The 14,857-nt window shown below is 37.4% G+C and overlaps 1 protein-coding gene across 7 annotated transcripts in view; it reads right to left on the reverse strand.

Moving 5' to 3' along the window:
* Positions 1-14,857, reverse strand: part of SESTD1 (SEC14 and spectrin domain containing 1) — a 58,787-nt gene that overhangs the window by 38,268 nt on the left and 5,662 nt on the right. For 6 of the 7 annotated variants that reach the window (XM_054209230.1, XM_054209227.1, XM_054209224.1 and 3 more), the window contains 2 exons: positions 6,224-6,303; positions 125-233 (listed from right to left, as the gene is read on the reverse strand). In XM_054209230.1, the coding sequence (XP_054065205.1) occupies positions 125-233; positions 6,224-6,278 (164 nt within the window). In that variant the 5' untranslated portion in view covers positions 6,279-6,303. Of the gene's footprint in view, positions 1-124; positions 234-6,223; positions 6,304-12,137; positions 12,163-14,857 lie in introns of those variants that run through there. The other variant, XM_054209229.1, reaches the window with a different exon arrangement.

A 14,857-nucleotide genomic window follows, 5' to 3' on the forward strand; every position in this document is an offset into this window, starting at 1 on the left:
TATTTCAAACAAACATTTATGTAAAATCCATTTGGTGCTGAAAGGCAAAAAGAAAAACCAATAAAAAGATCCTTTCCACCACTGGAAAAGAAGGCAGCCCTGAAGAGGATGCCTTTGAAATCACCTTGGGATACTCAGAAGGTAGTCTAGTGTGACACTCAGCTCGTCCATACTCGTCTGTTCAAGGCATAATGGAATTGTCAGAATGAGGCCACTTCTTCTGTCCTTCCCTCCTATTTTGGGGGAAAAAGTCATTAGAAGGGTAATGTGATGGCATTAAGGTAAAAGAAATATTTTGTAGCTACGTCATAAAAGTAACCTTTAAGTTTACTGCACAAATCACAACTGACATTTCACCTCTCAGTTGCGAGGATTCATTCACCATATTGATATTTAAGGCATCGCCAAGGCTTCAGAGCACAGACCACATCTGGAGCTGTCATAGTCTTTCCTCTAGTACTTTCAACATAAACAACACAAATCAAGATTTCTGGAAACATTATTTTTGTATATCTAGATTAACTTGTTAAAAAGTATATTACCAGTCCATCAGAAACCTAGGAAGCTTCCAAGGTGAGCATGTTCCCAGCAGCTCCAACTGGAACACAACACCTCCCAGAAACCTGGACTACACAAAGGAGGATCTTATACCACACAGGCTGCTCATGGCACATACTCTAAATTGGTAGGTTCATTCATCAAACACATAAGATTTCCAGACTTAAAAACACATAAGAGTCACCTTACAATTAAGACCAATATTTCCAATGAGTTGCTTTAATCTTCATATGCATTTTCAAACCCTTGTGGTAAAAGTTACATAAAGAGTATTAGTAACAAAAATATTTAAAGAGCTGGCCTCACATTTATATGTCCATTATGAGATGCAGTAAGATCAAGTGTGAGGTGATGCTGACGTGCTGCATTTCAGGAGACTGTTCTAAAACTGGGGTTGGTTTTGACTACACAGACTCTCAAGAAAGTTTCTGGAAAGGTAGTTTCTTTTTTAAAAGATTGACTTGAGTCAAACAGGTATGAAGCAGTAACCACAATGGATTTGGACTAGGTTCTTACTCATAGCTTAAATTGGAACTAAAGCCAAATTCACTGAATACAACAAGATCGCAAGAAAAATAAATACTGACACAGCTCCCTGAAAGAGTCAATCAGCCAGTGCTGTAGGGTGAAGGAAATCAGGTGTGCAGCTGACTTCTATTATCACATCTCCAAGTACTGGGTGATACAGCATCACTGGTGATGCTTTGAAGGCAGAAGGCCTTGAGACCAAGACATCTGCCCCTATATGGCTGTTAATGCATCAGAGGATTAAGTAAAAGGAGCAAAGGTAGCTGTAACACATCTTTCCACTTAATTTGGAGCAACTCATCTAGTTCATGTATTCACTGTTTTGAGCAAACCACCTTTGTTGGGTTTTTTTTTTTTTTTTTTTTTTTTTTTTTTCCTCTCTGCCCTTGAATCTTTCAATGTCTATAACCAGCAGAAGGAAAATAAATCTTTCTTTCAAAACCCGGTCAAATATTTTGGTTGCTTTTTTGGTGGTGGGGAGGAACAGAAGTATGTATGGGAATTTGCACATGAAGTGAAGAACATTAACAAATCAAAACATACTCCAGAAAGATATAGTGCTTCACTTTACAGCTTATTAAATCACAACTTCAGTCTTCTTTAAGTCTGAGGGTGGTTTGTTTTTTTTTTTAATTCTTGAGTATTTTTTTTTTAAACTAATACCCATCTCTACATTAAACCAGTTTCAAAGTAACTTTTCCACAATCTGGAGTAGCCGAAAGCCTTTTCCATTTTATTCAATATTGTTTTTTAAAAAAAGTTTTAACATATTAGCTAATTTCTATTAAAATTATATATATCAGAGCCATTTAAGTACACATAGGAGGCAATTACTAAACAATTTTTTCCACATTTTAAAAAACCATACAAAGATAACGATAATCTCAGCTTTATTTGGGGTGAAAAAGAAGCAAAGTAAATTTCCATAACTTGAGAAAGATCATCTTTATTCTCAAAATAAGTGTTTTATTCACATGGTTAAAGCCATTAAATCATGCTTTTGCTTCATAAATTTACTTAATATTGGTAGAAGTGAAGTTCTATCTAATCAGTAAGAACAACTTTTTACAAAATAGTAACAGCTGTGGAGGAATAAGACAAAGCGCATGAGCACAGCACAGTAACGCTTGCAGATGCATACATGTACATTGACATAATTTGTTAAGAACTCCCCCCATCCGTTAGAGATGCAGGCAAGATAATGAAAAAACACTGTTTACACAACATACGTTGGCATCTTAATTGAAATAGGTTTTTCTTCCTTGTTTCCAAAGCTGTGCAAACTCCTCAAAGAATATTAAAGATCCACCAATACACACATATTTTTCACATCTTCATAAAGGACCTACTGCTTTAAGTGGTCCATTGCAATAGCTGTGTTCCCCTCCCTTTCTCTTTTTTGGGGGACAATTGTTGCTGGAAAACAGCAATGCACTTTTTAATTACTATATTTCTAAACATTCTTTAATTCAAGAGTGGAGCTATATGAGAAAGGACAAATGGGTAGATCCTTTCCACGGAAACTAAGAGGGAGTCACAGTTTAAAGCAACAGTTATTTACAGATTGTCCACCCTTCCCTGTTTCTGAATGGCAGAGAGCCTGAGAATTGGCTTGGGGAAGTGGGATAAAAAAGGAAGGAAAAAAAAATATCTCAATGCTTTAAAAATTGGACATTTGTTCTCATCTGTACACTTGCAGTGAAAAAAGGATTGCTCTCCACTTGCTACACTGCTTAGTGAGTACACATTAAATCCAACAAATAAGAGGAAAATTGTAAGTTTGTGGATGTAAAATAATTCAGAAACCATATTGATCCAATGGTAGCTTGTTAGCTACTATCTCTCAACAAGAATAAAACATTAAAAATGAACAAAGAAGCCTTTCCTTAAGTGGTCAGGCATCATTTGGTCTTTCTTCATCCGTAAGGAAATCCTCAGAGAAAGGATGGTAGCAGTTTTTAGGAATATAGAAAAAAAGTCATTGAAACTAAAATTCGCGATAGCCAAGTTCAAAAATGGGTTACATGTTTTAAAATGGAGGAATGATGAAAAATGACTGCAGCAGAGAAGCAAGAAAACACTGCCACAAGTAATAAAAATTTAAAACAGACTGGACAGAATTTGGTGATCAAACTGAATGATCCTGCAATAGGAAAAATAAGAACACAAGAGGTTATGAAGGTATTTCTACAGGGAACAGTAGAATGGTCACCTTGAACCTTCCAGGGTCCAAAACTCCATGAGCCATGGCAGTAGCTCAGGACTCTATTAGATAATAAATTTTTAAGAACTGTATCTAACACTTCTTCTCCTTCCCTACCCATGAACTCATGAGTGGAGCACTGAAGTTGTTCATTTTAATGAATATATACATGGCTGGGGAAGGAACAGTTCGCAGTAAAGCACATTTTCTTCTTGCATTTATAGCAAGTTAGTCTTACCGTAACTGATTCATAACTGGAAGGGACTTGTTCTGTTCAAAGGTACTTATGGATTCACGAGACAGACAAACACCAGTCCCCACAAAAGTAGTTCACTATTAACGGTATCGATAGTAGTTCATGTTTTGTTTACGCAGACTTGAAACACTCCAGTGTTGAACATGGTCTTACTAATGAAAGTTTAAAATCGGCACTTGAAGCCCACTCATGCAAGATACTAGATACACACCAGATACCTGAATTTAAACAGCATTCGCTGAACTGACTAAAAAAAAAAACCACAAACCAAAAACTATAATCTCTTGACATTTCACAAAATTATCTAAATTATTCAGTTTCATGACAAGTCATCTCTTGTAACAACTGAAGGGTTTCCCCCCAGCTGGTAAACATTACTAGAAAAATATTCAAACATCTGTATTCTGCCTGCACTGTGATTTTTGCGCAGCTTTCTTGCACTGAAGTATATACAGATCAGGTAAATATTCTGGCAACCTGCCATAGCACCGAAAGAGAACAAGGGAGGAGTGAAAAATGATGGCCAGTCATTTATGTAAGAGATAACTGGTATATCTTTATCCATCTAAGAATCACTTTAACTCAAAACTGTGTTTTTAAAGGAAATATTGAAAAAAACAGAATGTGGCTTTAAAGGTATATTACCTAAAGTTACCAGTTAAGAAGAGACAGCAATCATGGATGTAGTCTAACATTTTCCAATGCTAACACACTAAACGATAAGAATTATTTAATTGAACAGTAAAGCAAGTTGTTCTTTGATCTTGGTTGTATTATTTGTAACTCCTTTCTAAAAATTAAAAATCATATAAATATTTGCCACCACCTTAGAATACAACGTTTAGTGAAAGAAACCCAATCGCATTGTGATTTTAGACATAGCAAACTCCACCTTCTCTTACAAAAAAGCACTACACTCAGACTATCAGAATCTTTAGGCTTAGAATTAAACCTGACAAATAAAATCAGGGGAAATTAACTTGATGTATGTTGTAACTCAGAAGCGTAACTCAGAATTTTTTAATTCATTTTATATCAAAGTGGTTGTTCAGGTTTTTTGTTAAGTCAATAGCTTGCCTTTTCTTCCCCCGCTACTTGTAATGACCTATCAACATGGAAGCTACACAGCCATGGATTCCAAATCTGAGGAGACACTGCTCCATTAGGAACCACTCTGTCTTCCTTCCAGAAAGAGAAGGCAGGGCCAATGTTATTTGTACCAATTTAACTCAAAAAATGACAAGAGACTTCAACATGGAAACACTGGATAATGTTTTCCTAAAATATTATTTCTCTCATTATTTGTTTTTAATCATTAGTATGTTTTTATTTATGGAACTATATGGAATAAAATTGCTTTAAACTGATTTCTCTGTTGGGTTCCTTTACTTACACTGAAGAATGCTTAAAATAGCTACTGCGTGGATCTTTACCATTCATTAAATTAAAGTATCCATTCCATTAATACTACACAATTTAAAAAGAGGTCAAGCCTACTTAGAAATATGTAGGTTCAAAAAGGTTCCTAGCATTTAAACTGCCACTCAATAAATTACTTTCCACTAAGAACATCTATATTTCAAAACAGATCAGGCAGCTTTAATAGCAAACTGAAAATGCACTCCAGTTAATGAGAACTTCCCCTTGTGGTATAATGCTGAACAACCAACATACTATGCACCTGCTAATACTATGGAATAAATTGCCCACTGTCCCAGGCTTTAATGTAAGTTGAAGTTGGTTTGGGGTTTTTTTTGTTTGGTTTTTTTTTTGTTTGTTTGGGTTTTTTTGGGGGTGGGGCTTGTTTGTTTTAAAATAGGAATTGTTTGGTTTGCAATCGCTGGGGAAAGTGGACAAACTCAAAGCAAAATAAATTCTGTTAACAGAGGAACAGGTTTCATTTCTCAAGTGACTGGAGCAGGCTAAACTACCCTACCTAAAATAAATTAAACCAGACAGGTATTTGTTTATGGCAACACTTGTCAATTTGTGAAGTTGAGAAGTGTTCTGCAAGTTTTCTATCTACCCTAGAGTAGACAATCAAACGGCAAGAACTAACACAACTATCTACGGCAGCAGTGAAATCGGCAAGAGAATGTCATTCATCATTTTAAGTATTCCTTTTTGTTTTTCTCTGCCATGGGGAGGAGAGAAAGTTACCTTCAACCTAAGAGTCACGAAGTTTTAATAAATACAATAAATTCCAGCCTTGCCTGAATTAACTACTTGGCAATAATCAAAATGTTGCAATGCACAGCTAATTCTGCTTCTATCCATTTATATGTTGGAGAAAAGACCAGAGTGAAAAGGAAGGAAAAACTTTCTAAAGAAAATCTCAAAAGTATTCACTCCGTATTTCTAGAACCACATTAAAAAAAACCAACACAAACAGAAAGGATTATTCTTGGATGTCTGCTAAATCTTCATTCTTTTATATATGGACTGAAAATTCATGACATCAACTTTGTGGGTTGAGTTACAGCCTACAGCAAAAACAAGTGCTAAATGCCAAGAGCAATAGCTTGGATTAAAAGTTTCAGAGATTCTTTTGAAATATGACAAAGTGCTAACCAACAATGTATTTCTGTTAAATACATCCAGCAAACACAAATAACCAACCCAAAAGTCCCATCCAAATTGTGCGGGGAGGAACCAATTGAGGAAAACAGAAACCGTACCTGAAAGAAAAGCCAATTTTTTCTTCAGAATGGGTAATATTACTGAAGCTTCCATTCTACTTCAGACAATTTTCACAGCTCTGAAACACAAGAAGTTAAAGCTGTCAAGCATGGGAAATCAATTACAACGTTTCACTAGAATGAGTACTAGTCAAAAGACTTCTGTGCTCTTCTGAAGGAAGCACAGAACACTAACCAAAATTCAAAGTATTATAAAAACTGAAGAAAAAACATATTATCATACGCATTTTTCCATGTCAATCTTTAATTAAAGATTTTTTTCCCACTCATCATCAAAAAAATTAAAATATAAATAAATAAAAAAGGTCAAAGAAGAATCCCAACCAAAGACACTGAGATAATTTATATAAAAAGGCCTATTTCCGAACCCCATTAAACTACAATTAATTTACAGGTAGATCATTTGTTTGCTTGGTCAATTCAGGTGTGAAATAAGTGTAAATAAAACTGCACTTTTGCATAGTCTGTCTCACATTACCAGGGATATAATAATTATTTAAATAAGTTATGTTGCATTTACGTCAGGACACTGCCATTACCCTGCCATCAGTTGGTCTTCAATTAAAGCAAAAACATAAACAGCCAGAATAAGTACGTCTAACCCATAGCTGGACATGCTTCTGCTCCTGTTGTCTCAAATCACTTCTTACTCTCATCCCATTTTTATTGCATTATGAACTGCAATTCACTGTGATTAAGCTCCTGTGTTTCATTGACAAATCAACAGGATGCTTGAACTGCAACCTTCTCTTACAGCCTACACAAAGTGCCAGCTGGCATCTGCTTATAAGTCCTTCCAAGGTCATACTTGCATAAATCAATCCATAATAAAAAAACCCTAATTCTGCACAGAAATACGCAAATCAAGATATGCGCCTGTATCCAGTCAAAAGTAAAAACCAGAGTAAAAAAAATGTTTTTTTTTCCCCTTAAATTCCAGGCACAGGGCTTCAGACTGCAACCTGGAGTTCTCTATCTGGATACTTTAGCATTCATGCACACAAATAAAGATTTCTTTCCTCAGGGGTGGGGGGCACGTTAGCTGAATGAGAACTATAAGTGATCTCAAAGAAAAAAAACACAAACAGAACAACACAACACAGATAACTCCAAATAGAGACTGAGGTAAAACAAAATAAGTATTTCTTTTCTTGTTAAAACTATGAGCTTCATTACAAACAAAAAAAGCAGAATGATTATTTTTATTATGAAACAGAAATAACATTTCAACAACTTTTTACTGTCCCTCTCTGTCCAATGCATAATGCTTCACAATGTTCTTTCCCATCCCTTATCCCAAAACATCTATATTTAAGTGCCATTTTCGTCAAATATATAAAATACATGTTTCCCCTATTACAGAAGGAAACAAACAAGTTTCAGTTCCTTCAGGAAACTGATTCCCAAGACAGCTTGCACTTAAAACAATTACTCAACTAAGCATCCTATTAAAGCTTCCTGTGTGCTTCAGACAAAAATTTGTACATTATTTTTTAGATAAAACACAAAACTTGAGAGTGACTCAGGGGGTCATATTTGTCTCAAATACCACACTCAAACCACCCTGTGCAAGCTATTTAACTTTGTTAGTATTCTTTTTTCTTAAGACATAGAACATGTACCTGGTAATGATTTTTCCCCTTTCCTCCCCCAGTTATATTTCAAAATTATTACGAATGGCTCATTATTACAATCAATGAAGAAAGCCCAAACCTATACACACACTTGATTATCTTCATATTTTCACATATGAACAAAAGTTTGCATCAACTTACGACTCTAGGGAGCATGTTTCTTTGCTGTTGTGAAAAGACCAATTTATTTGATATGAAAGCACTGCCTGGCTTTCTGCCACAGCAGTGGCACTGTCCATGGATCAGAATAGTTCTTTTGTTCAGTATTTCCTGGAACCAAAGGAAGCATTCTGTTCATTCTGAGTGGAGGGAGGTGAGTCAGAACAATTGCCGATAATTTCAAACACCTAGCCTTTGTTCCAGAAACTCCTGAAGTTTTCAATTACCTCTCTTCTGCGAGACCTTTGATGTGCTCCATCCAGAATAAAACTCTCACCAGAGCACATTATCAGAACATACCAGAAAAAGAGTCTTCAGGTTTAAAAATAAGGCTTAACATCCTTCTCTAGCTTTAACATTCCAGAGAATCTCAGGGTGAATTAAACTAAATGTCTTTTTTTTAATATTGGAAAGTGAAACAATTTCAAGTGAGCTGGCGTCTACTTGCCACTGGGAGCTATCAAAGGTGTTTTTAAAAAGGTACACCGCTAAAAAGCAGATATAAATATATTTAGACCTACAAATAAAATGTAAAGTCTTTTTAACTTGTTTGGAGGAAGAAAAAGTGACAGGCTCTTAAATTAGCCATCAAGGTCTCAATTCAGAATGAGGAAAGAATGATGTGTTGGTCAATGTTGCATCACTATTTTTCTGAAACAAACAGATCCAGTGTCTATTCATCAACAAAAAAAAAGGTCATTTGGACTCATTAAATAGAAAAAAAGCTACAGAAAGACAAGAACACTGAACAGAACAGATTTCACTTGAGGAAAGTGAAATACTTCAAGAAGCCGCATTTCGTCACTTCCAAAACAAAAGACATAAAATTTATATGCTCAAATTTTACAGATATGAAACAAGTTAAAGAGGTTAAATGCGTTTGCTGAATTTCAGAAACAATCTGGAGTGCTGCATGCCCACCTGCAAACCACTTTGCCAATTAAAATACCATATGCCAAGTTGTAAAACTTGTGTATACAGGAAACATGCTAAATAAAAGAACTATATTGAAGAAGCCCACTGAACTTGTTTAGAATGACCTGGGCTTTCGGGTTTTTAAATCAACACAGCAATGTTAATCTCCAATAACGTGTTCATTCTTTTGAAGATTTCCACAGAAAAGTGAAAAGACTAAATCCACATAATATTGTTATTTAAAACCTAAATATTTGAAAGGTGTTCCAGTGAAATAGAAAACTCATCTAACCCCACTCCCCACCAAGCAGAAATTAATACTACTCATGGAGAAAATTCTCTTAAATACAAACTTAAATGAAATAGATATACATTAGGGGGAGGCTGGGGAGACAGTAAACAAATAGTAAAAAAAAAAAAATATTACAGAACAGATGAAAATGCAAACAGTATTTCAGGCTGCACTCCAACATGAAATCAAATCACAGCTTGGTAGGCTCCATCCCATATAATTTCTTGGCTCTGGAAAAACTGTTAAGTTTCATTGTTTTACTTGACAGAGTTTAAAAATCTAAAAGTTCTTTAAAAAAAAAATAAAAAGCCACAAAACCCAAACACAGTAAGAACTATGTGTAATTTAGCATGAGTGTATAATTTCTGACGAATGAAGAATATCAGCTGCACTTTCTGCTACACATCTTCAGTTTAATTAAAAAAATTAAATAAGAACCAATGTTCAAATACTGCTTAAAACTATTTAAAAAGTCTATTAAAGAGAGAGGGCAGAGGGAGAAGTTGATGGACTTGCAGTGACCAGATGACTGGAAGTAAGATACCCTAAAGATGTTATGGAGAAGCTGCCCTGCGTGTAACAGGTGTTTTCCTTCTAAGCAACCCAGTGAGAAACACTGGTCAAAACCATCAACAACCAGAATGAATTCAGGCTCAATGAGAATTAATATAAACATGCTTACTCAAATTCATTAGACCTGAAACATTTAGTACTCTCAGTACATGGTGCAAGGTCTTTAAACAGATTACTCTGTTCACAAGCATCTATTGCAAGTTTTAAAGAATGAGCACTTTCTTCATTCCCTCATTATGTGTCACGCAAGACACCATAGCTGGTCTGTTAACCACAGGACTAAAAGTCAGGGAAAAAAAAAAAATCTGGTTTCTATTCCTTGTTCTGCTATGAAATATACATATGGCTTTCAGCAAGTCATTTATCCCTTTTAGTCTTCATTCAGTCCCTCCATTTAACTCCCTTTTACAAGAGTATTGTGATGTTTAATTCATTAATGTTTTTGAAGACTTGAGAGATTAGAAGAAACTCCACTGATCTGCCTATAAATAACCAAGAAGCAGATGGGCAGCCACATTCAAAACTCTTGCAGCTTGCAAGTCCAGGCACAAACAAAAGCACAAATAACAATAGACATTCTGAAGTACTGGGGAAAAAAAAAAAAAGAAAAAAGCCTCCATCATATAGGATGAAATTCTTTTAAAAAATCAACTTCTGAATTGCAGACCTTAAAAATTAACAGCTTCGTTCCCTGAAGCCAGCATATAAATTTTTTCAGACGCTAACTTCAACCCACAAAACTTTATCCCATGCTTTCCCTGGATCAGCTAAAGAAAAAGTTCATCTGTCCCACACAGAAATAAAATCCATGTGCAAAACACAGAAAGCCAAATATCACAATTATCTATTTAGATTATTATTTCACCTTCCTGTAAAGATCCATTAAAGAACGTCATCTCTCCCACAGCTAAGTGGCACAAAGGCAGAGAAAACACAAAGGTGTCTCCAGGGCTGATCTCCCAACCCTGCCCAAAAAGTAGAAAAAGGCCGTGAGCATTCATTAGTTAATGCTGTCTTCAATTAAAGAGCACGTGAAACTGGGTTACTCAGCTGGACAGTTTCAAAATAACAACAAAGCCTGACAGATGAACATCAGCTTAGGTCCTCAAATGCAGTGTTTGGTTTTTACTCTTCAACATATTATGAAGAGCACTAATACCTTTTTAATAGCAGAGCCCTTTAAGACTTCAGGACAAAAGGTAACTCCACATATTTAGGGAAGATCAAATCCAGGGTTTTTTTTTTTTTGCTTTTTTTCCCCCCATTCTGTTCTTTTTATTTTCCTTTTTACTACCTGTAAAAAGTATCCATAAAAAAGGGAATACTGAAGTTTTATATTGTGCCTGATTTTCAAGTTGTACGCAACAAAACTAATCCTGATCTTCCGTAACCTGTTAATTCACACTTAAGGATTAAGAAAACAAAACCCACACACTTAGTTGATTTCATCAGTATGTAAGTTTGCTTAATTTCAAAGCAAAATGTAGCCACACAATGTCAGTTCCATTAGACATACACAGTTAGTACTCTAACTCAGCAACTCTGTGACAGCAGATGAATGGACAGATTGAAAACATGCTCTATTTTTGGTAAAACCTAGGGTTAACAGTTTACTAGGCCATAATCCAAAAGCACATTGTCACAGCCATATCAAATTTAAGCTTGGGAAAGCCTTCATTTCTTTTGCCCCATTTTTACCTGGAGGTTCAAGTCTTATCTCATACACTTTCTCCAACTATAGCTAATAATAGAAAAGCTGACTTAACTACTTCTTCTGTTTAACCCATCCTCCATATTCATTTCCCACCCTTTTACCCCCCCAACATTCTGTGAAAAGTGAAATAAAAGATGAGTGGCAAAAAGAAGTGATGAGCAATATAATGAATAGTGAACCACCAAATGGAGAACAAGTGAGTAAGAGAGGTTATGCCACCCAAGAAGAAAAAGATATTGAGCTCATAAGTTTTATCTTTGATCTCAGCCAACTATTCTTTCCACAGAATGGTAGAGCTTTTCCTCAGACTTAGAGCAAGTGTCAGAGGGAAAGAAAAGAAGAGTACCAAGCACAGAAACAGTTAACTAAGGATGCACAATAACATCTGCATGTACAGCTGTGAAACACAGTAATGACACCTCAGTCTTTTCATACAGGAAGGGCAAGCACAGGATACCGTGCAGCAATTAGCACTCTCCCAAAGATCAGCACTTTTTTGGATTCAAAGGCCGTGTCCACAGACAGCAGTCTTGCTTCAACCCAAAGGAACACATGCAGAAGCTCATAATGATGCTACAACACATGGCATATAAAATGATAGCTTACTAGAGTTTTCTACCCTTTCCAGGCCCAGGCCAAGCCAAACACATATGGTATACGTTAAATTACAGCAGTTTTCAGGCTTCTTTTATCTAGAATAGTACAGAAAATAAGTCACAGGTTTTGCATGCATCTCTGCATTTCCTTTTCTGCCACATTTACAGAGACCCCATGTTTACCTTCCTGCAGAACCCTGTAGCTTGCCCTTGTAGGATGTTACCATAGGCAACAGAAGACTCTGATCTATCTTATATCTCTTGCAACAGGCAGACAAAACAGCAGAAGTTGCAGTCATCTGGTGTAGTCCCAGCTCATTTCACAGCATCCAGTGACCACAGAACATGCAAAATGCAATTTGGGAGATTGCTTCTTCCCTCATTTTCTACATAGCAATAGGGCAACTGGAATGCTGTGTTCAAAACTATGTTCACTTCCTTGTCACACTTCCCTAAGACCCCTAGGGAAGACACCTCAGGTCCAGCTATTAAAACTTTACTTAGTCAGAGATCATGTGGAAATAAAACAGAAATCACACAGATAATAAATTCTTCCACAGAAATAGTTTGAGTCACATGTTGGGGGAAAAAATAACCAATGAATAGCAGAATAAAATTATATACTCTTCTAGCTACCTCTACTGAAAAAAAAAAAAACCACAAAAAACCAAAACAAGACATAAAAGCTTGCAAGAATGAGCTGGGGGAAATGAGTACCCTATCACCGGTTCTTTAAGGAACTGTCCAAAACCAGTTTGTGATGAAAGATCACAGGGCTCTTATGCCTTCAGTACTTCATAAAACTAAGACAGTGGGAGGAAAAGGATCTGACAATTCCAGGCCAAGTCAAAAGACAAACAGCTGCACTGATGAATGCAACTGTTGGCAGTCCGAAGCAAATGAAAAATAACTTTCCTCTGGGGTGCAAGATTAGAACTTCTTGTTCCTTTTGTAGCATTTATATAAGAAAACAATCTACAACCTCATAACAATACACATACTTGGCATTGGTTACAAATGCATGTGGCTCAGGCCCTCAGAATCACTTCTCCCAGTGATAGTGACACTATAACTGACTGGAAACAAAAAGAAATGCTCTTCTAAACCAAAAGCCACATAGAGTGGTGGGGAGTGTGAAAAGGCAAGGCATCGATTAAGGTGGGGTGTGTAGACATAAGCATAGCAGACACAAAAATCAGTCATCCTTCTTACGTGTAGAACATTGACCCAAAACAAGAAGAAAACAGATGAGAAGCTAATAAGATGACTGATTACAAGTTCCTAAAACTTTGTGTTTGATACCTGACCAAAAAAGTTACAGCTCAAGAGCAAGATTGGCCTTGAAACATCCTGAACAATTACCTCTGTGTTTTTTAATAAAAAATAAGTTATGGTAGTGACTTCCTCCTCCCCTCTTACTGCATAACACACAAGGTAGATGCAATGAGGACAACAATAAAAATCCAATCACAAGGAAGAGTTTCTATAAATATATTAGCAATAAGAAGAGGACTAAGGATTATCTCTGTCCTCTAGTAGATAGGGCCGGCAACATAGTGACCAAGGATGAGGAAAAGGCTGAGGTACTTAATGCAGTCTTTGCCTCAGTCTTCAGCAGTAGGACCAGTTGTTCCCTGAGCACCCAGACCCCTGAGCTAGAAGACAGGGATGGGGAGCAGAATGAAGCCCCCGTAATCCAAAGGGAAATGGTGAGGGACCTGCTTCAGCACCTGGAGGTGCACAAATCTATGGGGCCGGATGGGATCCACCCAAGGGTATTGAAAGAGCTGGCGAAAGTGCTCGCCAGGCCACTTTGCATCATTTATGAGCAGTCCTGGACAACCGGGAAGGTCCCAGCTGACTGGAGGTTAGCAAATGTGACACCCATCCACAAGAAGGGCCAGAAGGAGGATCCGGGGAACTACAGGCCAGTCAGTCTGACCTCGGTGCCTGGGAAGGTCATGGAACAGATCCTCCTCAGTGCCACTACACGGCACATGCAGGAGAACAGGGTGATCAGGCCCAGTCAGCATGGGTTTGTGAAGGGCAGGTCATGTCTATCAAACCTAATATCCTTCTATGATACGGTGACCCACTTAGTGGATGAGGGAAAAGCTGTGGATGTTATCTACTTGGATTTTTGCAAAGCTTTTGACACTGTTTCCCACAGCATTCTCCTGGAGAAACTGGCTGCTCATGGCCTGGACAGGTGTACTCTTCGCTGGGTAAAAAACTGGCTGGATGGCCGTGCCCAGAGAGTGGTGGTAAATGGAGTTAAATCCAGTTGGTGTCCGGTCACAAGTGGTGTCCCCCAGGGCTCGGTGCTGGGGCCGGTTCTCTTTAATATCTTTATCAATGATCTGGATGAAGGGATCGAATGCACCCTCAGTAAGTTCGCAAAGGACACTACACTGGGCGGGCGTGTTGATCTGCTTGAGGGTAGGTTGGCTCTGCAGAGGGATCTGGACAGGCTGGACCGATGGGCTGAGGTCAACGGTATGAGGTTCAACAAGGCCAAGTGCCGGGTCCTGCACTTGGGATACAACAACCCCATGCAGCGCTACAGGATTGGGGCAGAGTGGCTCGAAAGCAGCCTGGCAGAAAAGGACCTGGGGGTGTTGGTCGACAGCTGGCTGAATATGAGCCAGCAGTGTGCCCAGGTGGCCAAGAAGGCCAACAGCATCCTAGCCTGTATCAGGAATAGTGTGGTGAGCCAGACTAGGGAAGTGA

Source organism: Rissa tridactyla, chromosome 7, assembly GCF_028500815.1.
Source record: "Rissa tridactyla isolate bRisTri1 chromosome 7, bRisTri1.patW.cur.20221130, whole genome shotgun sequence".
Lineage (NCBI taxonomy): Eukaryota > Metazoa > Chordata > Aves > Charadriiformes > Laridae > Rissa > Rissa tridactyla.